Source organism: Phytophthora ramorum (genome assembly GCF_020800215.1).
Source record: "Phytophthora ramorum isolate Pr-102 chromosome Unknown Phyram_PR-102_s0015, whole genome shotgun sequence".
Classification (NCBI taxonomy): Eukaryota; Oomycota; class Peronosporomycetes; order Peronosporales; family Peronosporaceae; genus Phytophthora; species Phytophthora ramorum.
Genome location: NW_027150661.1, coordinates 452,856 through 476,796, shown reverse-complemented (window position 1 = coordinate 476,796; position 23,941 = coordinate 452,856). Strand labels below are relative to the sequence as shown.

The 23,941-nt window shown below is 52.4% G+C and overlaps 8 protein-coding genes across 8 annotated transcripts; 3 read left to right on the top strand and 5 right to left on the bottom strand.

The window, feature by feature from the left end:
* Nucleotides 1-281: 281 nt before the first annotated feature.
* Nucleotides 282-2,207, bottom strand: KRP23_12483 (uncharacterized protein; the record flags this gene model as incomplete). Its single annotated transcript, XM_067883107.1, has 1 exon — nt 282-2,207. The coding sequence occupies one exon, from the start codon at nt 2,205-2,207 to the stop codon at nt 282-284; it is 1,926 nt and encodes a 641-aa protein (XP_067739391.1).
* A 1,618-nt stretch (nt 2,208-3,825) lies between these two features.
* Nucleotides 3,826-6,252, bottom strand: KRP23_12482 (uncharacterized protein; the record flags this gene model as incomplete). The annotated part of the gene is made up of 1 exon (XM_067883106.1): nt 3,826-6,252. One exon carries the CDS (start codon nt 6,250-6,252, stop codon nt 3,826-3,828), a length of 2,427 nt encoding a protein of 808 aa, XP_067739390.1.
* Nucleotides 6,253-9,762: 3,510 nt separating this feature from the next.
* On the bottom strand, nt 9,763-11,091 carry KRP23_12481 (uncharacterized protein; the record flags this gene model as incomplete). The annotated part of the gene is made up of 1 exon (XM_067883105.1): nt 9,763-11,091. One exon carries the CDS (start codon nt 11,089-11,091, stop codon nt 9,763-9,765), a length of 1,329 nt encoding a protein of 442 aa, XP_067739389.1.
* A 4,730-nt stretch (nt 11,092-15,821) lies between these two features.
* KRP23_12480 (uncharacterized protein) lies at nt 15,822-17,177 on the top strand (the record flags this gene model as incomplete). Its single annotated transcript, XM_067883103.1, has 1 exon — nt 15,822-17,177. One exon carries the CDS (start codon nt 15,822-15,824, stop codon nt 17,175-17,177), a length of 1,356 nt encoding a protein of 451 aa, XP_067739388.1.
* Nucleotides 17,178-17,358: 181 nt separating this feature from the next.
* KRP23_12479 (Cytosolic 5'-nucleotidase 3A) lies at nt 17,359-18,519 on the bottom strand (the record flags this gene model as incomplete). Its single annotated transcript, XM_067883102.1, has 3 exons — nt 17,359-17,646; nt 17,708-18,162; nt 18,255-18,519. 3 exons carry the CDS (start codon nt 18,517-18,519, stop codon nt 17,359-17,361), a joined length of 1,008 nt encoding a protein of 335 aa, XP_067739387.1.
* A 712-nt stretch (nt 18,520-19,231) lies between these two features.
* KRP23_12478 (Protein PLANT CADMIUM RESISTANCE 2) lies at nt 19,232-19,774 on the bottom strand (the record flags this gene model as incomplete). The annotated part of the gene is made up of 1 exon (XM_067883101.1): nt 19,232-19,774. One exon carries the CDS (start codon nt 19,772-19,774, stop codon nt 19,232-19,234), a length of 543 nt encoding a protein of 180 aa, XP_067739386.1.
* Nucleotides 19,775-20,265: 491 nt separating this feature from the next.
* On the top strand, nt 20,266-21,420 carry KRP23_12477 (7-methylguanosine phosphate-specific 5'-nucleotidase; the record flags this gene model as incomplete). Its single annotated transcript, XM_067883100.1, has 2 exons — nt 20,266-20,434; nt 20,501-21,420. 2 exons carry the CDS (start codon nt 20,266-20,268, stop codon nt 21,418-21,420), a joined length of 1,089 nt encoding a protein of 362 aa, XP_067739385.1.
* A 266-nt stretch (nt 21,421-21,686) lies between these two features.
* Nucleotides 21,687-23,906, top strand: KRP23_12476 (Serine/threonine protein kinase OSK1; the record flags this gene model as incomplete). Its single annotated transcript, XM_067883099.1, has 1 exon — nt 21,687-23,906. The coding sequence occupies one exon, from the start codon at nt 21,687-21,689 to the stop codon at nt 23,904-23,906; it is 2,220 nt and encodes a 739-aa protein (XP_067739384.1).
* Nucleotides 23,907-23,941: the final 35 nt, after the last annotated feature.

The following is a 23,941-nucleotide window of genomic DNA, read 5'->3' as shown; positions in this document are numbered from 1 at the left end:
CCATAAGCTCGTCGCTCTCGAGATCCATCTTGGCGGTCCCGGCGATCAGGTCGGTCTCGACGTTCATTTGATCGGTCGGGGCGATTCGCTGAGTTCTGACGGGACCGGTATGACTCTCCGCGCTCATTGGACGAGCGGGGTTGATCGCTGGTATTACCAGTGTCGATGTAGTCGGATCCATAGTCAGATTCAGACTCGCTGAGTTGATCAAGATCACTTCCGCCATTCGATGAGTCGTATAGATCAGTGTCTCCCGTTGCTCGGCGATTGTCGAGTGCGGCTCACAGGTCGTTCACAGAAGCGTCTGCCAAAGTGACTCGGCGATCGCGATCATCCTCTCGACGGCTTCGGCGTTCATCGCGTCGATCGCGCCTGTCGTCTCGGCGATCGTCGCGTTGGTTATCTCTGCGAGACGCGCTCCGACGACTTGGGTCGCTTCTCGAGTCCCCTCGCCGAGGTTCTCGGCTACGGGCCGTGCTCAGGCGGTCACGCTGTTTCTTGCGCTTCTCGCCGAGTAGTCGCTGATTGATTATCTTCTCGACTTTGTGGATATCGCTGAGTCGCTGTGGATACAATAGGTCCATGACGTCGTCATCTCCGCAGCTTAGCAGGAAATGCTCGACGTGATCAGCAGCGTCAGCGCCCCCTCTCTCATATTGGATCTGTGCCGTCCGGGCATAACCATTAAGTCGCAGCAAGAAGTCGCAGACGTGTTCGTTTTCTCGACGTCTCGCTGAGTAGTAGCGGGACCTGGCCGACTGGTCGAATTGCGAACAGTAATAGTCCAGGAAAGCTTCGCTGAGTAGACTCCACTTTCGCTGGGTCTTCTTTGGAAGCTGGCGATACCACCCCTTGGCAGCTTTGCCCAGACTCAGCGAAAATGGTTCGCACCACTCATCTTGTGGCTTGCATGTCCCTTTCATCTCATAGATGAATCGCTTGATCCATTGCAGTGCGTCGTCAGACCGATAACGTTTGCCATCGAATGTTGCAATCTTTTCGAGCGGTGCATGCGTCCGAATCTCCAGTACTTGACCTCGGTCGCTCTCAGCCCCATCGAAGCTGAGCTGACGAATATGGTCGTACGGTGACTCGTCAAATTCGCGTCGGTCCGCGTAATTGTCATCCTCGCTCAGCTCGTCGTCTCTGCCTGACGTCCTTGCAGCATCAGCGCGCACCAAGCGTCTGAATTCTGCAGCTTCTTCATCCGTTAGAAATTCCGCCATCGGACGTCGGCTGCGCTGCTCACTGACCTTATTGGGAGTTTGCATGTGCGAGTCGGCGAAGTACGGTGTCCCCTCGGAGCGTCGAAACACTCCGCGCTTGGTCTCGGGGGTCTTTGGTAGCGGGACCTTGGATGGGTCCTCGCTGAGTTCCGGGAACACATACGGTTCCGTGACGTACGGTTGTACGGTCGCGGGCGGAGGTGCCTTCTGCTCGTCGAGCAATTCACCAGCTCGGCGGGACTTCGGCACTTGTCCTTTAAGTCCCCCTTGCATGCCGAACAAGTCTTTCAGCTTGCGCTTCCATCTCATCAGCTCAACCCCGACCGAACTCACATTACACGTTGTCAGCGCGGGTTTGCTGGGCTTGTGGCCACATCGGTAGCCCATCGCTCGGAGTAACAGCACTATGTCCTCGACGAGTTGCTCTATAGTCTGGCTATTGATCGGTTGGCTCAACTCCTCGCTGAGTTCCGGCCATTTTGCCTGGCACATGTACATGGGCGCGAACATGTTCATCCACCGGCTCCCAGTTCTCATTTCTTCGACGAGTCGGGCCAGGACTCGATTAGCCTTCGGAGTCTCGGCGTTCCTCGTGGCTTTCGGAACCAGTGGCGGTCGGTCACCCGGGACCAGGCCTTGTTCATCATCAGCATCTTCGCTGAGTCCTGCCGCTAGGCTGCGCTCGACAGGTCGAGGGTTCCCTACGCGGCTGACTTGCAGCGACATTTCTTCCACTTCTTCGCGGAGTTCGGCGGCCGTCTTCACGCCGTCGTACCCCGTCTTCTCATCATCATCATCCTTCTCTTCTTCTTCTTCTTCTCTTCCTTGGTCATCGTCGTCGAACTCATCGAACTGGACGGTCCGCGTCACATCCGCCTCCATGGCGGCGACGCTTGCCCTCGTCGAGCTCGACTCAGCGAGCGGCGATCCTCCGACCGTCGCCGGACTTGCATCGCTCGGACTTGTCGATCCCTTGACCATCTTCTCTCACTTTTTGCTCGAAACTTGGTTACTTGGTACCTACGAAAACAAAGCACACTCCTGAATCCCGGGTCGCGGCACCAGTTGTGGTGTTGTGATTCACAAAAACTTCGTTAGTGCGGCTTCCACGCAACAACACAACAATTCGCCGAGTCAGGTCGGCGTTGTTGGGCTTGCGCAGGGTTCTGTTGGTTCCCTTTGCGGTTCGGCCCAGCCGGGTCCAGTTGAGGCCCTGCTCTCGCTGAGTACCAATCCAAACTCCAGAAGCTCGCCTGAGCGGGGCAGCTTCCGTTCCTCAAACCCTGTGACCTCCACCAAAGGATGGACGTCGGCGCGCGAGCGCTTTTACAGGTCACCGAGCGCAGAGTACGCTCAGCTAGAAGATTGCGGTGTCCTGGGTTGTGCAGACCCACCGACTCGTCGATTCGACGAGGTTTGTCTTCGCTGGTAGCGAGAAGTGCCCACCCCGGGCCGACCTTGATCTCTTGGCGCTACCAGTCGATTCCCCTACAAGCTATGCCTCTCGGGGAACGACGGCAGACATAATCCAGTCCACGCAGGGACTTACCGGAAAGTATACGCTGTTCTTGGACTTAGAAGATTCTGCTCTGTTTTGTTATCTCTGTGTCTTCGGGGAGTCCCTTCGGGCTCCCCTTTTGGTCTCCTATCGATCCTATACAAATACCTAGTGAAATGGAGTCGTTATAGATCTCCCTGCGACTCTTCGCTCAGCTTCCTAGTTGATCTTCGCCGAGTCGGGTCGCTATGGATCTCGGCCGACCCTTCGCTCCGATTCCTGATTTATCCTCTCCCAAATGGAATACGCTCGCTGAGTCGCTGAGTCTTGGTGCTCGCCGAGTCCGACCGATTCGCCGAGTTCGCCGCTTAGGTGCGAACTCCGATTAGGTACGACGTACTTAGCTGGGCCAGAATGGGTGGTCTACCCAAAATATGAGTTTCCCTACACCACAAATCATGAAGTCTGTTCCCAGGACCACGTCCACTCCTGCACTGTGATCCATAACCCATACTTCAAATTCGTACACGCGCTCCCAGCCTAGCGTGACTTTAACGAGTGCTCGTCTGCGGGTCTCCATCACCCCTGGGTTAATTCCTCGCACTTCCAGACTCCTATCGTGATCTGGAACTTCGCGCAAGCGCAACCGTTTCGCGTATGACGCGGAAATCACACTGACATTCGCTCCAGTGTCCAGCAGAATCCTCGTTCGCGAGTCGTTTACAGCCCCATTGACGAGGGCTCGCAATCGCTTCCTCTTGTCATAGCGCTGGGATGACCACCACCCCATTCTCTCGCCAGATAACAGTTTAATCGTCTGGCCGAGGTCTCGGGATGGATGGTCGATTTTGGCCATGCTGAGGATCGAAGCATCGGTTAGCTCCACTCCGTCTCCGTCCACACGTCGTCCACTCACTTCACTCTCACCGAGGCTTACGCCTCTCTCCTTTACATTTTCCGTCGTTTTCACATATTCCATATTCAAGTCATCAGGCCGTTTGCTCACACCTGCGAATGCGAACATATAGTCCGCATCCAGCGCAGGATTGGCTAACTGTGGCAGCCCGATTGGGACCAACCCAGTTTCAGTTGGCGGGCTGCCTAGTTTAAATGACTCCCATAGACGAGTTCCTGCAATTCCGGCGAAAGGTCCTTCTTCTCGACCTTAGCTCGGAGGAGATTCGTGAGTTCTTGGAAGGCTTCACACTTCCCGGCATCATGAACCTGTTTGCACATCTTGCATCGCTTAAAGCAGTAGTGAGCCGAATGGGTGAGTCCTCCGCAGGCGGCGCATGGACCATATTGGCGTCGACCATCGCGTCCGGTGGAGTTTCGGCGCTGGTCGTCTCGGTCATACGGGCGTTGGCCGTTACTTGTCCTCAGCCGACGGTTGTCGGCGCGAGCGAACGTTCCTTCAGCCGCATTGCGACGTTCAGAGTCGTTTGCAGCAGCCACGTGGCCTCGGTCCTCGGTCGACGCGTATCCGTCGTCCGAGTACCCTTCGGAGTATCGGTCGTCATCGCCAGAGTGAGATTCCGGCCTATACTCCTCGGTGTCATCATATCCGTCGTTGTACGCTTCCGGGTGTCCTCCACGCGCGTCCACCCAGCGTCCCGCATTCAGTGCTGTCACTATGTTGGTCAGTGCGTCAGTGAGAGTGACCCTCGGTCGATATTGTTGGTCGTCCCGGCGACGGTTATCGTCTCGGTAACGGTCTTCTCGACGACGGTCGTCCTCTCGGTGACGTCGGTCTCGGCGATAGCCGTCCCGCGGATCCTCGGAGCGTCCACCATCGCGTCGGCGTGCTACCTCTTGCCCTCGAGGGCGGCGGACCGAGGACTCGCGTCCAGATTTTCGCTCTCTGCGACGAAGGATATCATTGATCATATCCTCGAGGTCGTGAATGTTCTTAACTCGGACATGGCACAGACGCTCTTCTAGACCTCGGTCGTCGCACGAATCCAAGAAATGCTCGACGTGGTCCTTTGCATCACGACCGCCATGCTCGAACTGCACTCCGGCGTTGCGAGCATAGCCGTTAAGTCGGTTGAGGTAGTCGCAGACGTGCTCCTTCTCCTCTCGCTTAGCCGAGTAGTACCGAGCCTTCGCAGACTGGTTGAACCTCGAACAGTAGTACTTAATGAACGCATCGCTCAACAATTTCCACGTGCGTCTCGTTTTGCGGGGCAGCTGTCGGTACCAATGCAGAGCACCATCTTGGAGGCTCAATTCAAACGCCATGCACCATTCGTTAGGCGGCGTGTGCGTCCCTTTCATCTCGTATATGAACGCTCGGAGCCACTGCATGGACTTCTCGCTCTTGTCGCGGAGTCCCAAGTACGGCTTGATGTTTCCGAGTGGGAGATGCGTAGCGATCTCTAGCCTCGGTGTCGCACTGTCATTCCCCACAGCGCTCAGCTCACGAATTTGGCGTGCCCATTCTCCCGTCAAGTCACCCCCGGTGTCTCCGACGTCGAACGACTCTTCGTCAGATGAGTCATCGCGGAGGTCGTAACGTCGGCTGGGCGTCCGACTTGCACTTTGTCCGGCAGTCGGAGCGGTTCGATATCCCTCGGCCTCTCTCGCCAGTCGTTCTGTGCGACTGACCGACCTCGGCGTCACCATGTGAGAGTCTTGGAAATATGTCGACGTCGCACCTTGGGCCGAAAATACTCCGGCCTCGGTCGACCCTCTGGGGCGTCTCCCAGGGGTCGAGGGCAATGGAATCATGGACGGGTCGACCGGATCCGATGCGTGGCGGACGTTCGGTGGACGGCTAACTCCCGCCTCGGCCACCCCGAAGGCCGACCGAAGCTTCTGCTTCCACTTGCGAAGCGCCGTAGCGGCGTCCTCGGGTGCCCATGCTCGGAGGTCTGCTTCCGACGGGAACACTTGGGGTTCACATCCCATAGCGCGTAGGAGTTGCACCGTGTCCTCGGCCACCTGCCGAGTGCTCCACGCCTCCACGAGCACAGTTAACTCGCCACCGAGCTCCATCCAGATGGCTTGGCGAACAACCTCTGGAGCGAAGGATCGCATCCAGTTGCTCTTCACCTTCATGAGTTCTAGGTATCGACCCAGAACTCGGTTGGCGGCCGGGGTGTCTCCGTTAAGAGGAGGCCGGCCGCCATTCGGCCGAGAATTTGCATCCTCGGCCATCGCCGACGATCGGTGATCGTGGGACTCATCTTCGTCGTAACCGTTGGCTGGTTCGGGACCAGCCACTTCGTTCAACTCTTCGGTGAGGTTTCGCGCAAGCGACCTCACCCCTCCGCTGCGTCCTGCAGATACTGCAGCGGCTTCCGAAAGCTCGGGCATAGCTGCCTTCTCTTCCAGGTCATCTTCTTCGTCATCATCCTTGGCGTCAGAATAGTCCATCGGCTCATCAAAACTGTCCGAACGCTCGTTGATCGACGCCAACGTACTCGGCGTCGCGAACGACGAACCGGAACGCCCCGAACCCTCGGTACGCGTTCCACTTGACCTCGCCGGCGTTGCTGGTACCGCTGACTTCGCTTCTTTCGCCATCTTCTCTCTTCTTCTCTTCTTTCTTCTCTCGAATGCTCGTTAAGGTAAAAACCTATATGCAACCAAGACACACAGAAGGTCACACCAATCCCGGGTCGCGGCACCAGTTGTCGTGTAGGAACACGCAGAAAATCTCACTACCGAACGGTATGAGTCCCACCAACAACACACGCTTCCCTCGCGAAAGGTCAGCGAACGTTGGATCAACACCTGAAGACCAGGAACGATCCCTTACACCGGGTTGGTTGTAAGCGCCTCTGTATACCAAGGTTGAGTTCGGTCAACCTTAAAACCTGCACTACTAGCCACGAGCGAGGGCTAGAATGCAATATTGCGCTTTCGCGCGAACCCCCGCAGTCCCTCAGAAGTAAGGGTACCGGCAATCACGCCTAATACGGGTTTGCCGAGGGTAACCTCGGCGGGTAGTGAAATACACTTGGGAACACTCGGGTTCCACCAATATATAGGGACCGACACTCCTTGTCGCCCCTAACTCTCGGCCACTCCTATCTCTTGGACTGACCAGCAACAAACTCTCGGTTCAATGTACCTCAAGCTCGCTGACAGGCATCCCACGCAGCCGAGCGTATCCAGACCCTAAGACAAGCTAGCTAGACTTACCGAAGACGGACTTGACCCTTGGTGGCTTGTCGGGAAGACTGCTGATTTATTTCTTCTTATCCTACAGCTCTGGGAGCCTCTGTAGGTCATCATTTGGCTAGTCCTATATCTCTATACAAATATCAAGTGTAAACAGATCTCTGTGGGAAATCGTATAGCCGGCTCTACACAGCCGAGGGTACGACACGAAATGGGTACAAACGAGGCTTTTAACCTCGGCCGGGGTTTTATTAGACCCAGCCGAGACCTCGGTCACTATTGTTCCTAGGTCACTATAGCGCGGGAAATGAGACCAGCCAATCAAGACACTCTGTCGCCGTTCACTGAAAGGTGCAACGTCCGCCGGACCTTGACTGTTCGGCTCCAAAACCCAACGCCACATAGCTCACTTCTGTCTCTCGTACTTCGATGATATTTACGTCTTCACGCGCTCTCGAGATCTTGGTACTCATCTAGTCGCGTTGGATCAAGTATTTAGCCGTCTAGAGGAGAATGAATTTTACGCGAAATTGACCAAATGTGTATTCTGTTCAGCTGAGGTACCTTGCTTGGTAGATTACATTGGGCGAGATGGGGTTAGAATCGATCCAAAGAAGGTTGCTGTAATTCGAGACTGGCCACGACCCGCTAAAAGAAGTGAATTGCAGTCGGATTTAGGGAAAGCAACCTATGCGCAGTGGTTCTGTGACGGGTTTGCCCGCGATGCTGGATCTCTGTTCGATATGCTGAAAACCAAAACCACGAAAAATGTAAAAGAAAAATTGAAGTGGACTCCTGAGTTAATACAGCACTTCGAGACGCTCGTGAAACGAATTTTGGACACACTAGTCCTAGCAACAGCAGAGTTTTCGAAACCATTCTATCTTCCAATGGATGCAAGTGACTTTGCAATTGGAGGAGTTCTTTTCCAATTAGGAGAGCATGAAGGTGATCTAGTCGAGCGACCAGTAGCATTTCAAGGGCGGAAATACAAAGATGCTGAGAAAAACTACTCAATCCGAGAGAAAGAATTGTCAGCGATTTTGTTTGGGTTGCGAGTCTGGCGTGTATACCTTCTCGACAAAACATTTATTGTCGAGAATGACCACAAATCGCTCGAGAGTGTGTTCTCCCGAAAAAGCATTTAGCGACGGATTGCGAGATGGTATGACGAGCTGAGTGAATATCCTGTTACATTTAAATACATACCTGGCTCATCAAATACTGTGGCAGATGGTATTTTGTCAACAAACATTCGCTGGAAATGATTGTAGCGTCTGCTGTAGTACATGCTCGTGTAAAAAAGGAATTACGTCCGTGGTCGACCAAGCCATCGCTAGGTATAGTGAAGATGCTCACACAAACACCATTATACAAATACTGAAGGGCAATGAGTCGGCTTCTGAAGCAAACGTCAAGTACATCGAGCGCTATTTTGTCCACGGAAAGAAATTGATGTACTGCGGACCGAATGACGATGTACCGCGACTGGTTGTACCAGTCAATGAGGAATTAATAAATGCAATACTGTTTGAGTTTCACGACGTCGAGGTATATGGGCACCCTGGAATTGAGCGGACACGTCGCTTGTTGAATCGACTACTACTGGAGGCATATGATTAGGAGTATTAGGTCTTATGTCAAGTCTTGTGAGACGTGTCAGTGAACAAAGGTCAGAAACACGATGCCACCGGGTTTGTTTCAGAGCCAATCTATTTCACACGGTTGATGGACAAACGTGGCCATGGATTTTACAGTTGCTCTGCGTACCCACGCTATTTGGGATCTGATTGGCGGGTGGGATCCGGTCCTGGGATTTGATTGGACATTTGGCTTTGATTTCAACTACCAGAATCTGCTTCGGGTGCAAGGGCTGTACTCTCGAGGTAATACTGTTTGATCTAGGAGGAAATAGGTAGCAAACAAAAGAGGACTAGCACGAGGAGACACAGGGCAACAATTGTTATGGACTAGGATTCGGTGAATGAATTACTCACTTCGGCTTTTGCTTTCCAACACACACATAAACATTCAATACGAATGGAAGAAATTCTTCCATCGTGGCCTTTGTTGCCTTACGCGTCTCTCATGCCTCCCAAAGTGTAACGTTAATATAATTTATTGATATAGTATTCGCACATACGCATACGCTAACTGTACTGTTAACACATTTTATCAGAGTAAATAAAGCACATCTGTCAACATGTATGTGGAGGTACTGTAGGAGGTACTTGTTGAAATACATATTGGAGATACGGTCAAGGGATTGCGAGGCAAATGAAGCTCATGAGTCCGTGCCTGCGAGGAACTAGCTGGATGGCAAGATTGTCAAACGGTGAGAACTTATTAGAATGAATCAGCAGGACAGGCCGTTGCATTTGATAGCGGGTTTGACCCGTGAGTGTTGGTTGGAGTTGAGAGAGTCGAGCAGCTAACACTAAATGCATTTAGTTTTCTTTTTCCCACGCGGTGCGCAGGCCGTCTCGGATCGAGTACGGTTCATAATAGTACTCATTGGTGCTTGTCATTGGTGCTTGCTAGAGCTTGCCCTCGGCTCGTTTGGTCCGCACAGTGACAGGCTGGCAAGAGCCCGTGCAGGACCGCCACCAGTCAGCTCAATTTAGCGCTGTCTTGCACGCATTTCTTCTTCCGTTTTGTTTCCAATTGTACCACTTATGCCCATCGCACCACCACCAGTAGAAATGACTACCTCGTAGCTGTTTTTTTAGAGTTGCAGAAGCACAACCATACTAACACGTTTGTAAACACCACTTATTGTTGGGTAGTGTCTAGTAAAAATCACAAATGTGTCTGTGGAGTACACTAATGGATACCAACGATCAATTCTTGAAGAATTGACTCTTACAGCGAAGCCTGAACCTTCGTTTCCATATTCGAAGTGTTTTGTATTTAGCGAACAAGCAGATTTGCGGTAGACTTAGTTGTATCCGCTTCATCTGAGTCCTCAGTGTCGCTCTTCTCCACGATTTTCTCGTGCTCATACGATGCAAGTCGTGTAAACACAGTCGACAGCCGCTGGGCTAGTAACTGCGACGGGTACTCCACCAAGTAGTACGACGCCGTCGCCAACAGAATCACCAGCCCGAACACGGAAAACGTCTTGTCGTAGTAGTTCGTCTCCTCCTCAATCGATGGCGTGTAAATCACGAACACATGCAGCAGATAGACGGAGAAACTGATCTTGCCCATGTAGCGCAGCACGACCCACTCGAAGACCTGCGATACTGTGGACGGCAGGATCATCTCCACCACGATGAGCAGCGACAGCTTCACGCTCGTGAACGGCATGATGTAGCTGGTGGCAGGTGGCAGCGGTATGCCCAACCAGTCAAAGAAGAGACCGCGGAAGACGACGCTGAGGTAGGCTGCGATCAAGACAGCCTCGACGATACGAAGTCCAACGGCGTGCATTGTGCGGAACTTGAACCCGGTGGCTTTGATCCACGCGTCAAGCTTCACGAAGATGACAGCGGCCATGGAGCCCGCGATGAACGTCGGCAGGTGCATACTCAGAGGCTGTTTGTAGTAGTTGTTTCGCGTTGTGTACAGGCCTTCGTGGATCACCCAGACGTACAGCGGAACGAAGGACATCCACCAGAAACGACCGAGCTTGAGCACGGTTAGCACGAACGCCGGCAGGATGAAGTAGTACGAGATCTCCAGAGGCAGCGTCCACATCAAGAAGTGTCGGTGTTCCGGATGAAAAGTGAGCGTCTGGAACAGGTTGAAGTCTTCGGGTTGACTCACCTTATAGTATCGGTTCTTGTACTCGAACGGCATGAGCCACAGGGAGATGGCCACCAACGCGAAGAGCGGGTACACTCGGAAGAATCGCTTGGAGAAGTAGTCGGCTAGCGTATACCCCCACTTGCGGTAGGACGCCTCCTCCGCGAACATCTTGATGCTCTTCTTCATGAAGATCATGGTGAGCAGAAAGGAGGAGAGCACGAAGAAGGCGTCGACGCCGACGGCGCCCATGTAAATGTCGTGCATGTACCTGGTGTGCTGCGTGACGACAAATATGACGGCGGCGCCGCGGATGCCATCGAGGAACAGGACCTTCGCGACAGGTGACGAGCGAGGCTGAAGAGCTGTTTCCGGCTGGAAGCCGTAATTACCCATGGAAATTTTGTCATCCAGTTGCTTGCCATGGTGTTGAGTGCTGTCATCTTCACCGTCCAAAATGTTCAGCTCGGTGTATGCTCTTGATCCGTGCATTTGTCTGGTGCTTGTCAAGTTCGAAGGTTTGAACTGAACTCGACAAATCGAGGAATGACTTGTGATTGTAGCATCAAATACATGTACAGTAGGTGTGATGCTTGTACATCTAGCCAAGTGTAGTCTTGCTGTTTATTACCTGTACGAAGCCTCTCAACACACTCTTGGAGCCGGACGTAGTGACTATTGACACCACATGAATTCACTTGGTTTGCCATCTATTGGCTTTTTTTCAAAAATGACAGGACGGGGTGAATGCTTGCTACCAAATTTAAAAACTCATGACATCCGTTCCCTTGTTGTGTTAATATTATCTGTCAGGGTATTCCTTTAATCGGCCAAGGCATTGTCACAATGATTAACATCCAGATGGTAGATAGGCAGTGTAGGGAGTTTGTGGGGCTGTGCTGCAGCCTGCTGCGATACGTGTGCATGTACTGTAGTTGAGCAATATACGATTGAGGCTACCTGTATTTACTATCCAAGACGAAGGAACTAGAATTTTAATGGCTCGAACCAAATAAGCCTTTCCACGACTATTCAAGATAAAGCTCTCGTCCAGGAATGGTATGTCGGTCTCAGATAGACCCGCTACACGCTGGCGGATTGACGTTCATGATTAATTACATGAACTTACAACGGCATTATCGCCTATTTGGACAGTGCAAATTTCAAAGTACCGGTACTGTTGTATGATATTTGCACTGTCCGTTGAGTTATTCTCTACATGAGGATGCAACTGAAAAGACCACGGTAAATAGTAGCAAGTACAGACATCCCCCGACCAATAAAGACTGCAAGATTGCACAAAGTTGTCACAAAGATACAAATGTACTTAGTAGCATGCACTCTTGTGGAGTGTTGTACTGTTTAGTATCAAAAGACGACATCGAAGGCAGTGTCGACGAGAGCACCAACCAACACCCGGCCTACCCCATCATTGTGACGACTACCTACATTCTCTACTGCTTGTGGGCTTCACCAACAGCGACACTGCATAATCAGCGCCAATGGCTGGTGCTGCGAATCTGGTGGGGCGCTGCCACAGGGCACACCCCCTACTCAATAGAAAACAAGTACTGTATAAGCAGGAATACATGTAGGACTGATAAGCTGCTCCTCTAGTTGAATTCTAGCAATTCCCCCTCAGGTATCTCGCATCGCCACATTGTATCTAACTCAGTACTTTTGTACTGTACATGCACCTCCCATGAATGCCGGTTTCAAATCCGGTGCATACCTGTACCACTCTTGATCACTGTTCGCGTGATGCATCTTAAAGAACGTAATCATTAACTGTATTGTCCTCTAATACACAAATGTCGGTACAGTAATAGACTTCGTAGGCGTGCGCTCTGCCAGTTGCTGCAGCACGTACCATTATGAACCGGTCAGGGTTATCGATTTATTCGTATGTGTACAAGCATATTTTGTGGTAACCTATCAACCCTTCGAGGCCTCGTAGATGCCATTATCTTTTCTTGAATACATGCACTCGTTTAACATTGAATGGAAGCAAGAACGACTGGCCTGTAGGTCGATTTGCCAGCTGCAGGAGTCCTGTCATCTGCTGTGCTCCGGTTGCGAGCAAGCCAGTTCAGCTACGATATCGAGCCTTTATTATACTGCGCTGCGTCCCTGAATTTATAATATCGTGAACCAATAATCTCCAGTTGCCCTGCCTTTCTGTAAGCGGCTAATGCTAACGACCCCACCAGCCCAAATACTGATCCTGAATAGTAAATACTACAGAGTTCCCCGGCAAAGGGAGAAAGGTGGGACCAATAAAGACTGCGAGGTTACAAGATTAGCACAGGAATTCATCTAGATCCAAATGCACTGCATTATTCCGAACTACACGACTAATAGCAAAGCATGTGTGCAACCTGCATGCATCCATGCTTCCCGCAAGACCAGTAAATGTAACTTAGATCAGTATAGCATTGCGGCAGCAAGAGCAAATCTTCTGCAGATCCGTACTATCTGTGCAAGGTAAATTGCTGCACGCAATTCTCCCTTTGCCGGGGAACTCTGTAGTACGATCGGAAGGGTTCTTCAACGAACAATGTGTGGTTGTCGCGGATGCAGCTGCTGGTCAGCTTGGCCATGCTCACAATGTTTACTTTAATGCAGGTGACCGTCTGCCGGCGTCATCATGACCCCAGCAGATTTAGGATGCTGCCAGACGATTGTGGTGCGACAACACCCAGTACAGTTCTGATGGTGGTGCCTGCGTCTAGGGAGTCAGCACTGAGATGCGTGGTATATATGCATTAGCTTTATTATTGTGAAAGCCATGCAGGATGTCCTATAAATTTGCAAATCAACCGATTTACAGCGCTATTAAGAAACGCAACTCACGACTTGCTATATATAAACGGAGGTCAACTTAATGTTAGATGTTAATTCTTAGATTTGAAGTCTGTTTTATCAGCGTCCTCTCCAGCCGATTTATAAGTAACTCCCTCAGAATGCCCATGCTTGGCTGGGCATTCGGAGCGTCCACAACATATATAAACGCAGAGAGTCGAAGTAAGGATTGGGAGTTTTGACAGACTAGCAGAACTAGGATTGACGAAGAGCATGATAGCTTTGAGAAGGTCTAGTCAATAGCTGAGGCGAAGGTGATCTCGGCTCTGAATAGCTACTCTACGAAGACGACTTGGGCCGACATGAAACTCTTCATGAAGTCAAGCCAATACGCAAAGCAGGTACAGCTGGTGGCAATTAAGCTGAGTGTAGCGTTATTGCTCTCCAGCGAAAATCTGCCGAGTACACCTAGGGAGGGAATTCTGAACAATGACTGGTGGCTCCATCTCTGCCGCAAAGCCACACAACATAACCGACCTTATTTAATATTGACAACTCCGAATTATACCCCGAATGCAATCACGGATTGCCTTAAATTAATGCGTTACCCTCGCCCTCGAAGGTCCAATTAAAAGGACATTTGGAAAGGACAAAACAGTCGCCGATCACAATAACTCTTGCTTCGTTCAAAAAGGTAATGGTACGATTCCCGCAGGTAGGTTTCGTGTATAAATGAACATATATAACGTCAGTTTTTGCTATTTGATTTGCTTTCTGCCACCCTATCAGTTACACATGTCCATATTCGGCTTCAACATCTCGTCAACTTGATTGTCCGCAATCCAGTGCGCCACATCCACTGTCGCCTTGTCGATGACGGCTGCCCATCGTCAGGTTGTCTCTGCACCTTCCATTCCATGGACACCCCGGTGGTCCAGTGTGGCTTAAAGCTCCTCGCTGCGGCTTTATTATCACGTGCGATTTGCAAGATAAAGCCCTCCAGGTATACAGCCGTATACATGCTTTTCGGATGTTCATATACGATGAAGTGTACATCTTGGCCTCCATCTGACTCAAATTCTAAGGAAGTTGTCCGGATATTAGGACGATTAAAGTCGCGGCTTATTGAATAAAGCCCCAATTAAGCCCTTTTAGCCGCGCGGCTTAAATGACCAATAAAGCCTTAAAGCCCGAATAAAGCCGCGGCTTTAAGCTACACTGGGTGGTCCTTGTAATCCTCACTAGTGCTTGGGTTGTTTGGTTATGTTCTCGGGAGCTGAACCCTCCAGCTTTGGACGATGATAGCGTCTGCTACCCTGTCGTGATTTCCAATACGGCCCTGGTAGATGTCTCACCCTACGAGTAACGTGCTGCCGTATGACCAGCTCGTAGATTGAATGCATCTTCTGTTGTACCCCCCGTATTCGCCACCGCATACATCTAATAAAATGTAAAACCTAATCAACACAGCACTGTTATTATCTTGCTCTTGTCTGTGCAAACTAATTCAAATTCAGGTACTGATAACATCTACCCTAGAGAATATGGGGGGCACAACTGTACGGTACTGAGCGGAGCCGCTTGCTTTATAAGCGGCTGTAAATTACAACCGCACGGTAAGATTACGGCTTTCTGATTTATCATTGCCACATCAACCCGCGTATTCCCGTGATCAAGTACTGTACCACGTGTGAAAAAGCATTTTTAGCGTGCTGGCGCGTTTTACCAAGACTGAAGTAATGTATATTACATGTATTCTATTCATGGAGGCGTGGTTTATGCGATGCAGAGCTTTGACTACGCAGTGGTCCGGGACGAGATATTGGCGAGCTTAATCAAAGTGACGAGACTAGTAGCCCTTCCCGTTCAAGTCGCACTTCGCGTTGCTTCACACACGAAAAAACTAATTGTTTGAGGCAGGATCTCCGAGCTTAGAGATGCGTTTTCCAAGCGTTTTAGCATCAATTTGAGCTCCGAGAACGCAGGCTTAATTAATCATTATTAAACTCTGAAAGAGTAAAATATTACCAAGAAGGAAAGTGAAACAAAAAAATCTTAAAAGGATATCTACGTTGGGCTCGAGTTCTTGTCACATGTGGTCACTATAATATTTCAATTAGTAGTAATACATGTATTATTATTAATAATATTTATGTGTTGCAAAGAAAGATGAATTCAAAACTTGCTTTTTCGATGTCACTCTATCGCACTTGCAGCAGCTGTTTCTGTTTCCAATCCAAGCCTAGCCCAGCGAACGGTGAAGCAAATCATACCATCCCTCATTGGTGCTCGTAAAAATTGATTAAGGACGTGCATTGGAGGCTATCCTCTAGGCTACGAAGTACTTCCATCGCGCATTCTTCGACTTGCCGCGTTCAGCCAAAACTTCCAGTGAAGCAGGCTCGATACTCTGCAAGCAAATGCTGGGGTCGAAGGCAGAAAACGCCATCAGTATTCGGATCGTTGAGGACGGCAATGCCCAAGCAAAGACCCAAGAGATGCAGCTCTCTAGTGCTCATCGGGAATCTCCGGAGGATAAAGTTCTTCAAACTCGCTCGTCACCTGCCGCGAAGGTCCTGTTCCTCGACGGTATCCGCGGTGCCGCCGTCATATTTGTCGTCACGCAGCACACCAGGTACATGCACGACATCTACATGGGCGCCGTCGGCGTCGACGCCTTCTTCGTGCTCTCCTCCTTTCTGCTCACCATGATCTTCATGAAGAAGAGCATCAAGATGTTCGCGGAGGAGGCGTCCTACCGCAAGTGGGGGTATACGCTAGCCGACTACTTCTCCAAGCGATTCTTCCGAGTGTACCCGCTCTTCGCGTTGGTGGCCATCTCCCTGTGGCTCATGCCGTTCGAGTACAAGAACCGATACTATAAGGTGAGTCAACCCGAAGACTTCAACCTGTTCCAGACGCTCACTTTTCATCCGGAACACCGACACTTCTTGATGTGGACGCTGCCTCTGGAGATCTCGTACTACTTCATCCTGCCGGCGTTCGTGCTAACCGTGCTCAAGCTCGGTCGTTTCTGGTGGATGTCCTTCGTTCCGCTGTACGTCTGGGTGATCCACGAAGGCCTGTACACAACGCGAAACAACTACTACAAACAGCCTCTGAGTATGCACCTGCCGACGTTCATCGCGGGCTCCATGGCCGCTGTCATCTTCGTGAAGCTTGACGCGTGGATCAAAGCCACCGGGTTCAAGTTCCGCACAATGCACGTCGTTGGACTTCGTATCGTCGAGGCTGTCTTGATCGCAGCCTACCTCAGCGTCGTCTTCCGCGGTCTCTTCTTTGACTGGTTGGGCATACCGCTGCCACCTGCCACCAGCTACATCATGCCGTTCACGAGCGTGAAGCTGTCGCTGCTCATCGTGGTGGAGATGATCCTGCCGTCCACAGTATCGCAGGTCTTCGAGTGGGTCGTGCTGCGCTACATGGGCAAGATCAGTTTCTCCGTCTATCTGCTGCATGTGTTCGTGATTTACACGCCACCGATTGAGGAGGAGACGAACTACTACGACAAGACGTTTTCCGTGTTCGGGCTGGTGATTCTGTTGGCGACGGCGTCGTACTATTTGGTGGAGTACCCGTCGCAGTTACTAGCCCAGCGGCTGTCGACTGTGTTTACACGACTTGCATCGTATGAGCACAAGAAAATCGTGGAGCACAGTGATACTGAGACGGATGAATCATCTGAATCAGATAATGTGAAGTTGTCTGTGAGCCCGGAGCGTCAGCCTCGAACTGAAGAGGGACTTGTAAAATAGTTTATCCGTGTGAGTAATAGAATGTACGTTGGTAGTTTGGCAAGCTGTGGTTTCTACCGTACCAGTATTACTACTATTAATAGTGTTATGGGGTGACGAAGATTTCTACGTGAACAAACCGTCCATTGATGATAGCCTAACTGCGGTGACCCACGCAAGGCTAATCGTCGAAGGTCCTTGCTCACACCTGAATCTGGTGCAGCAGAAGCTCCACCGGGAGCAAGCTGGAGTCCTTTGTGAGCACGACATCGAACCGCTCCAGATACTGGTCCAGCTTTTCCTCTGCGCCGTCATTAAGGAAGCCGATGCGCACAATCTCGTCCTCCTCAAAGTCCAGCCCGTTGGCCATATTGGAGTCACCTAGCGAGTCTCCCAAAAGTAAGATGTTGTGTCGCTTTTCCAGTTGACACTGCTTCCAAAAGTCCGTCTCGACCAGCGCACTGGCATTCTTGTTTAAGCTGTGAATGAGCTGCACATACACAATCGTGAAACCCTCACACCCAATCAAACAATTCACTCTTCCGCCATACCGTTCCGTCGAAGCCCACCACCTTGTCATTTTCATCGAACCGCATCATGTTGGAGATGACGTGCACGTTTTTCGGTGGTGTCTTCGCCGAGGTCTTCGCGTACTCTTTATCCAGTACGGCATGAATGACATCATAAAGTCCCGCAGAGAAAATGAGTGTAGGCACGTTTTCCCTCGCCAGCAGATCGAAAATCTCCATGAACCCCTCTCTAAAGGTAATGTCACTGCTCTCCACCGCCTTCTTGACTGCCATCCTCGTCACGCCGCGCTCGATCATCAACTGGTGCGATTTGGCCCACCATTCAATCATAAAGGGAAGTTTCTCCTCCTTGGACAGCGTAGCTGACTGCTCAATGGGGTAGTACTTCTCGAAAATCTCGCGGGCGACAGTCTCCGCCTGTGGACCCATCGCCTCACTCGCCATCAGAAGCCCATGCGTACTAGGAGCTTGGTCATCTTTTTTACAACAACAACAATAAAAAATGGTTTATAGTTTAGTAGGCATCCTATTTAATGATAATTATCTGAACATTTGAGTCACCACGAACCCGTGGGCTTGTAGGCCGGGGTTAAAGTGTAGTCGAAGTCGGCGATGACCACAAGTTTGTCCAGGCGGTCGGTGGCGAATTTCTTCCACTTGCGAGCGAACTCATCGGGGTCCCGCACGAACATCAGCGGCTTCCCAGGCGGTCGACGCGACTCACATTGCGCAGCTCTGGAGTTATCTAGGGAACTCGTGGCTGACGCTGTGGCCGCGAGGGCGGAGCCACAGAGGAAGAGCGGGGAAGCTCGGGAGCGCAGACGCCCGAACATTTTTGTGATATCTTGGCATCCAGTAGTATCGGTGCAGTCTTTATGGTACGTTCGACTGGAAGAGAATATGATGGAAATATACACTACACTGTCCAAGAGGAAATTAGAGCCGCTACATGTGGTAGTCGTCTTCTGGGGCAGAGCACTCCCCAATACGGATGCGTTCATGAGAACAGGAGACTGCCTTCCTGATACGTGGCGCCGAGTGATTTTCACGAGGTCGGACCATTATGAGGAGGCCCGACAGTTATCTGCGGCCAAAAACCAATCGTCACTTCGGCAAGTGGCAACCAGAAGTCTCGGCGAGTGTACGGGCTAGAAAGAAAAAGATATTGAATTCGAGCGGCAATCTTGTGGTGAAGTTGCCAGTCGAGCTATTGCGGTTACGAAAGTTGGCTTTCTTGAGATAAGTATGTGATCCATCATGCACTTGGCGTGGCAGAGTCTGCGACTTGGTCTCGAAGCGGTTGCGTGTAAAATCGAGCGACTGAAAGCGAACGGGAGAACGTGTGCCCTGTTAACGCAGACGACGGACAGAGATGTCTTCTCAGGAATGATCGATATGTAGCTTTGCTTTCACGCGAGCGGTTACACTATTGTCGTAGAGCGTCTTGTGTTGTCTTCTCTTTCATAGAACACATTCGACGGTATTTTGATATTGCAAGCCTGTATTAGCAACGGCACCTCACACGAATAACTTTCACGATCTTGTCTACTTCGCGTAAGCAGGCAGCGTGTCCGCCACCGGGCCAAAGTCGCAGCTACCGGGTGTGTAACTCTTGATGTGGGTCGCCATTTGTGCCAGAGCGCAGCAGGAGCAGCAGAATGAGGCGAAGAAGTCGTGGAGTGTATCTCCGGGAATCTGGAACCGCTCGCGGGTCTGCATGCGGAGGTGCATCACGAAGAGGGCGAACACAATGTGGCACAGGATCGTAATTGGCGTCGTACCAACAAGGTTGCTGAGCACAAAGTATCCGATAATCACAGCCAAACAGGCGACTAGAGCATTGGAGTACGTGGCAACTCCGAGACGCGCCGAGACCTGCGCGATTGAGACGCAGGGAAGGATCGTGACCATGAAGCAGTTGGGCATGAGGGTCGTGAAGCAGTCCCAGAAGCCAACTTGCCACTGCTCCCTCGTGAGTTCATCCTCGCTCTCTAGGTCCTTCATTGCGTCCGGGTTGGCAGGCTGAGCAGTTGAGTACGGGACCTCCACGCGTTTCGCCGGCGTCTCGGTAGTGAGTGTCTGACTCATCCTGCTCTAGGTGTCGAGAGGGTTGGTTGGTTAGCTGGGGCGGAGCTAGAGAATCGGAAAGTGAGAGATCAACAGGAAAACTCAACGCGGCGGTCGTAGCCTCGCCGAGAGAGGAGCTACCCGCTGTTTATTGCGAAGGCAGCGCTCACACATGTACAGCACCAAAGAGGTTCTTTGTCCGATTTCAGCTGGCCGTAGTAAAGTGCCCTCGGACAGAGCACGCATATGCGAGTCAAGCACAACGAACAAGGGAGTCAAGGCGCAAGTCAAGTCAAAGAAAGCAACGCAGGGAACGCCTTTATTTCTGCCATCATAGGACATCTTGAGGGTTCAATGCCGGTTGGTCCGCACTTCCGTCGAGCTTACAGACTTCAAGCACTGCGACCAAAAACAACAACTTGGTTCAGCGAGCAGTCCCCTGCGACATCCGATCACCGAAATCGCGTCCGTGCAGCCGTGCGTCATTGCGTCATCGACCTCCTACTAGCGAGATGTCTTGGCGCTCGGCGTTTCTCCCTCTCGTTGCTGCTTCAGGGGCCTCATTCTCCCTCACATCGCGTTGCTCCGGCGCCGACTCCGCGGCTGCCCCCTCCATCCACTCGCTGTCGTACAACGATGGTCGCCAGCGTCGCGCCCCTCGGATGATTATCGGAGACCCTGGTGAGGAGGTCACAAATCACCTCCACGAACGGGGATCCAGCTAACCTTTTGCGATGCTTTTGGTAGACAACTTTGCTCGCAAGATGAACAAGTTCTCGCAGGACGGACCGGAGCAGCTCCTGGTGATCGCGGACTTCGACCGGACCTTGACGCCCTACTACAAGCAGCGCAGCGACGCCAAAGCGCCACTGGAGCAGGAGAGCAGCAGCCACGGACTGCTCATGACCAGCAGTGTGCTGTCGCCCGAGGTGGCGAACGCCCACCAAGAGCTGTTTGCTCGGTACTACCCAGTGGAGATCTCGTCGACGTTGTCGGCGGAAGAAAAGTTCCCGTTCATGGCGCAATGGTGGGAGAGCACTCACTCCTTGCTGGTGCAGTACAAGCTGACCAAGACGCAGGTGAAGGAAGCGGTGGCGTCGGGGACGCTTGGCTTTCGTCAGGGGTTCCACTCGCTCTTCAGACTGCTTCACGATCAACAAGTGCCGACGCTCGTCTTCTCGGCGGGGCTGTACGATGTGATCCACGCTGCGCTAGAGAAGGAGTTCGCAGCTGAACACAAGAGAACCGCCATCGCGGCGAAGGACATCAACGACGAGCAAGTGTTCACGCCGGACAACGTGCATGTCGTGTCCAACATGATGCGATTCGACGCTCGCGGCCGCATCGAGGGCTTTGACGGGAGAGTCATCCACCCACTCACCAAGACTGCGCGCGCGCTGCTAGACTCTCCGTTCTGGGAGGAATGCGAGCTGAAGAAGCGACGCAACGTGCTGCTGTTGGGGGACTCGAGGGGTGACGTCCACATGGCCGACGGCTTGGACGCCGACGAGGTCATCCGCGTCGGTTTCCTGAATATGCATGTGGACGAGGCGCTGGACGAATATCTCGAGCTCTACGACGTCGTCTTCACCAACGACGCGAGTCTTTTCGCTGTCGAGATGCTCATTGAGCAGATGACAGCGACGACGAAGGACAAGAAGGAGTAGAGCAGGCCACCGTATAAATAGGAGGTCACCGTTCACCTCCGTATATGGTGGTTGTGTCCTATTCTGGTGTTTGACTATAGTGGCGTGCGCGCGTGCGGAGCAGAGATCCTTTTGCGTGGCTTCGCTCTGCGTCCTGCTGCTGCCGATCGGTTGCACTTCGTCGTCCCCTGCAGATGAACGCCGAGTAGAACGCGTCCAGCACAGCTCCTCAAATCGCACGTCGAGCGGTAATGACAGCGCACAGTAACAAAGGAACTACCGCGGCCATGAACCCCTCCAGCCCGGAGGCTCCGCCGAGTCGAAAGGCGAGTGTTCCTGACAAGTCCTCGCCAAGACCAAAGCACCAGCAAGTGGAAGACGTGCCTCAAAATGCAAAACCACCGGCAGAACCGGGTAAATCGCAGCAGCAGCGATCTCCTGAACGGGTGCAAGCAGCAGAGACAGCGGCGGCAACTTCTGCAGAGACCAGCTCAAGGCCTGCTGCGACTGCCGGTGGTGACGGCAATGGGGATGTTATCGGAGAGTACGTGCTCGGAGAGACCATCGGCAAAGGCACTTTCGGCAAAGTGAAACTTGGGCTGCATCTGCTCACCGGCGAGAAAGTTGCAGTGAAGATATTGGAGAAGAAGCGCATCGTGCAGGCGGCGGACGTGGAGCGCGTGGCCCGCGAGATCAAAATCCTGAAGCGCAACCGCCACCCGAACGTTATCCAGCTGTACGAAGTGATCGACTCGCCTGAACGAATTTTCCTGATCATGGAGCACGTGGATGGCGGAGAAATGTTCGAGTATATCGTCGCGCATCACCGCATTCGCGAGCCCGAGGCAGCGTTCCTCTTCCGACAAATCGTCGACGGACTTGCTTACTTGCACTCAAACGAAGTCACGCATCGAGACTTGAAACCTGAAAATCTGCTGCTCCAGGCGAATCGACACCACAACCCCCGACAACATCAGCAACAGCCTCCGCCAACGCTTCTAGTGAAGATTGTGGACTTCGGTCTCAGTAACATGCACGATGGGGGGCGTTTGTTGCGTACGGCATGCGGATCGCCATGTTACGCAGCCCCCGAAATGATCCAGGGACGGATGTATCACGGCCCCGTCGCTGATATGTGGAGCCTAGGCGTTGTGCTCTTCGCCATGGTCTGCGGGTTTCTCCCGTTCGAGGACAGCAACACGAATCTACTGTACAAGAAGATTCTGAGCGCCAACTACAAGATGCCGACTTTCCTGTCGGCGAATGCACAAGACCTCATCCGTCGTATTCTTGAGACCGACCCCGAGAAGCGCTACACTGTGGACAAGATCCGCCAGCACCCGTGGCTAGCGGGTGTGCAGACGCCGGATCTGTCTAGCTTTGGCGTCAGTGGCAATGCGAAAAGTGACGAGGTCAAGGCTCGTCACGAGCTCGTCTTAAGTCAGCTCGAATCGCTGGGTCTACCCCGGGATGAGGTGCAGACATTGTTGGCGAAGAAAGCATACAACCGCTTCACGGCCTCCTACTACCTCCTCGACAGCAAGCTCCAGCGCATTATGAGGAATCGCGTAGTGCCGATGTCCGTGCCTGGTACCAGCTCAGCACTACCGTCCGAGCGTCCTGTTCGTCGCGAGAGCAACGCCACTGCTAGTGAGATTAAGCGTCAAGAGCGGCAGCAAGAGGCTACCGTCCGATCTGGTGGTAGCGATATCCGCGTCTCTGGTATAAGCGCATCCGCTGGGTCCAGTAAGACTATCGAGGTCACTGGAACACCTCGTCGGCAGAGCTCCGGGTCTCGCGGTGGCGAGGAACCCTCGCGGCGAAGATCGATCCCGCACCAAAGCGCTCACCATCCGCCTCATTCACAGCAGCATTCGGAAAGCCCGTATGCTCGACGCGCTGTCACGCCATCGAATGTTGCGTCCCCGCGGCATCATGGCGATAGTTCTGTGGTGACACAGCGTCCAAGCTCAGTGCGTGGCGGACGCAACCTCGTGATGATCAATAATGGGCCAGGAACGTCTACTGGTGCTGGTTACTTGCCTGTGGCACCCAACCCACCACGCGACCATCGCCACTCCGGGGTGCTTGTAGCCAGGAAACCCCAGGGCAATACTCGCGTGACAGTCAGCAACGGGATGGTAGCGCTTCGACCTCTAGCACAGCCAACACACCCACCACGACGAGAGCTGCCGCCTTCTACTCCACAATCAAGTGCGCGTCGACACTCCGCGGAAGCTCCTCAACATGCAGCACCATTCCGAAATGCCCATGATAGCTCTTCGGCTCACATGAGCGCAGTGGTGGAATCACCTTCTCACCACGCGATCACTTCGACGAATGGTGGAGTGGTCATTCGCCGGCGTCCTGTACCTCCACCTCAGCACCAACCATCCGTATCGACCCCCGCAACTTGTGTACCCCCACCTACGCAAAGCGCTTGCGTCTCCAAGTCCGACGACACGCGATCTCCACAACGAATAGTACCCCCGCCATCAAATTCCTAGCCGCTAGAAGAACTCAAATGCAAAATGTTTTTCAA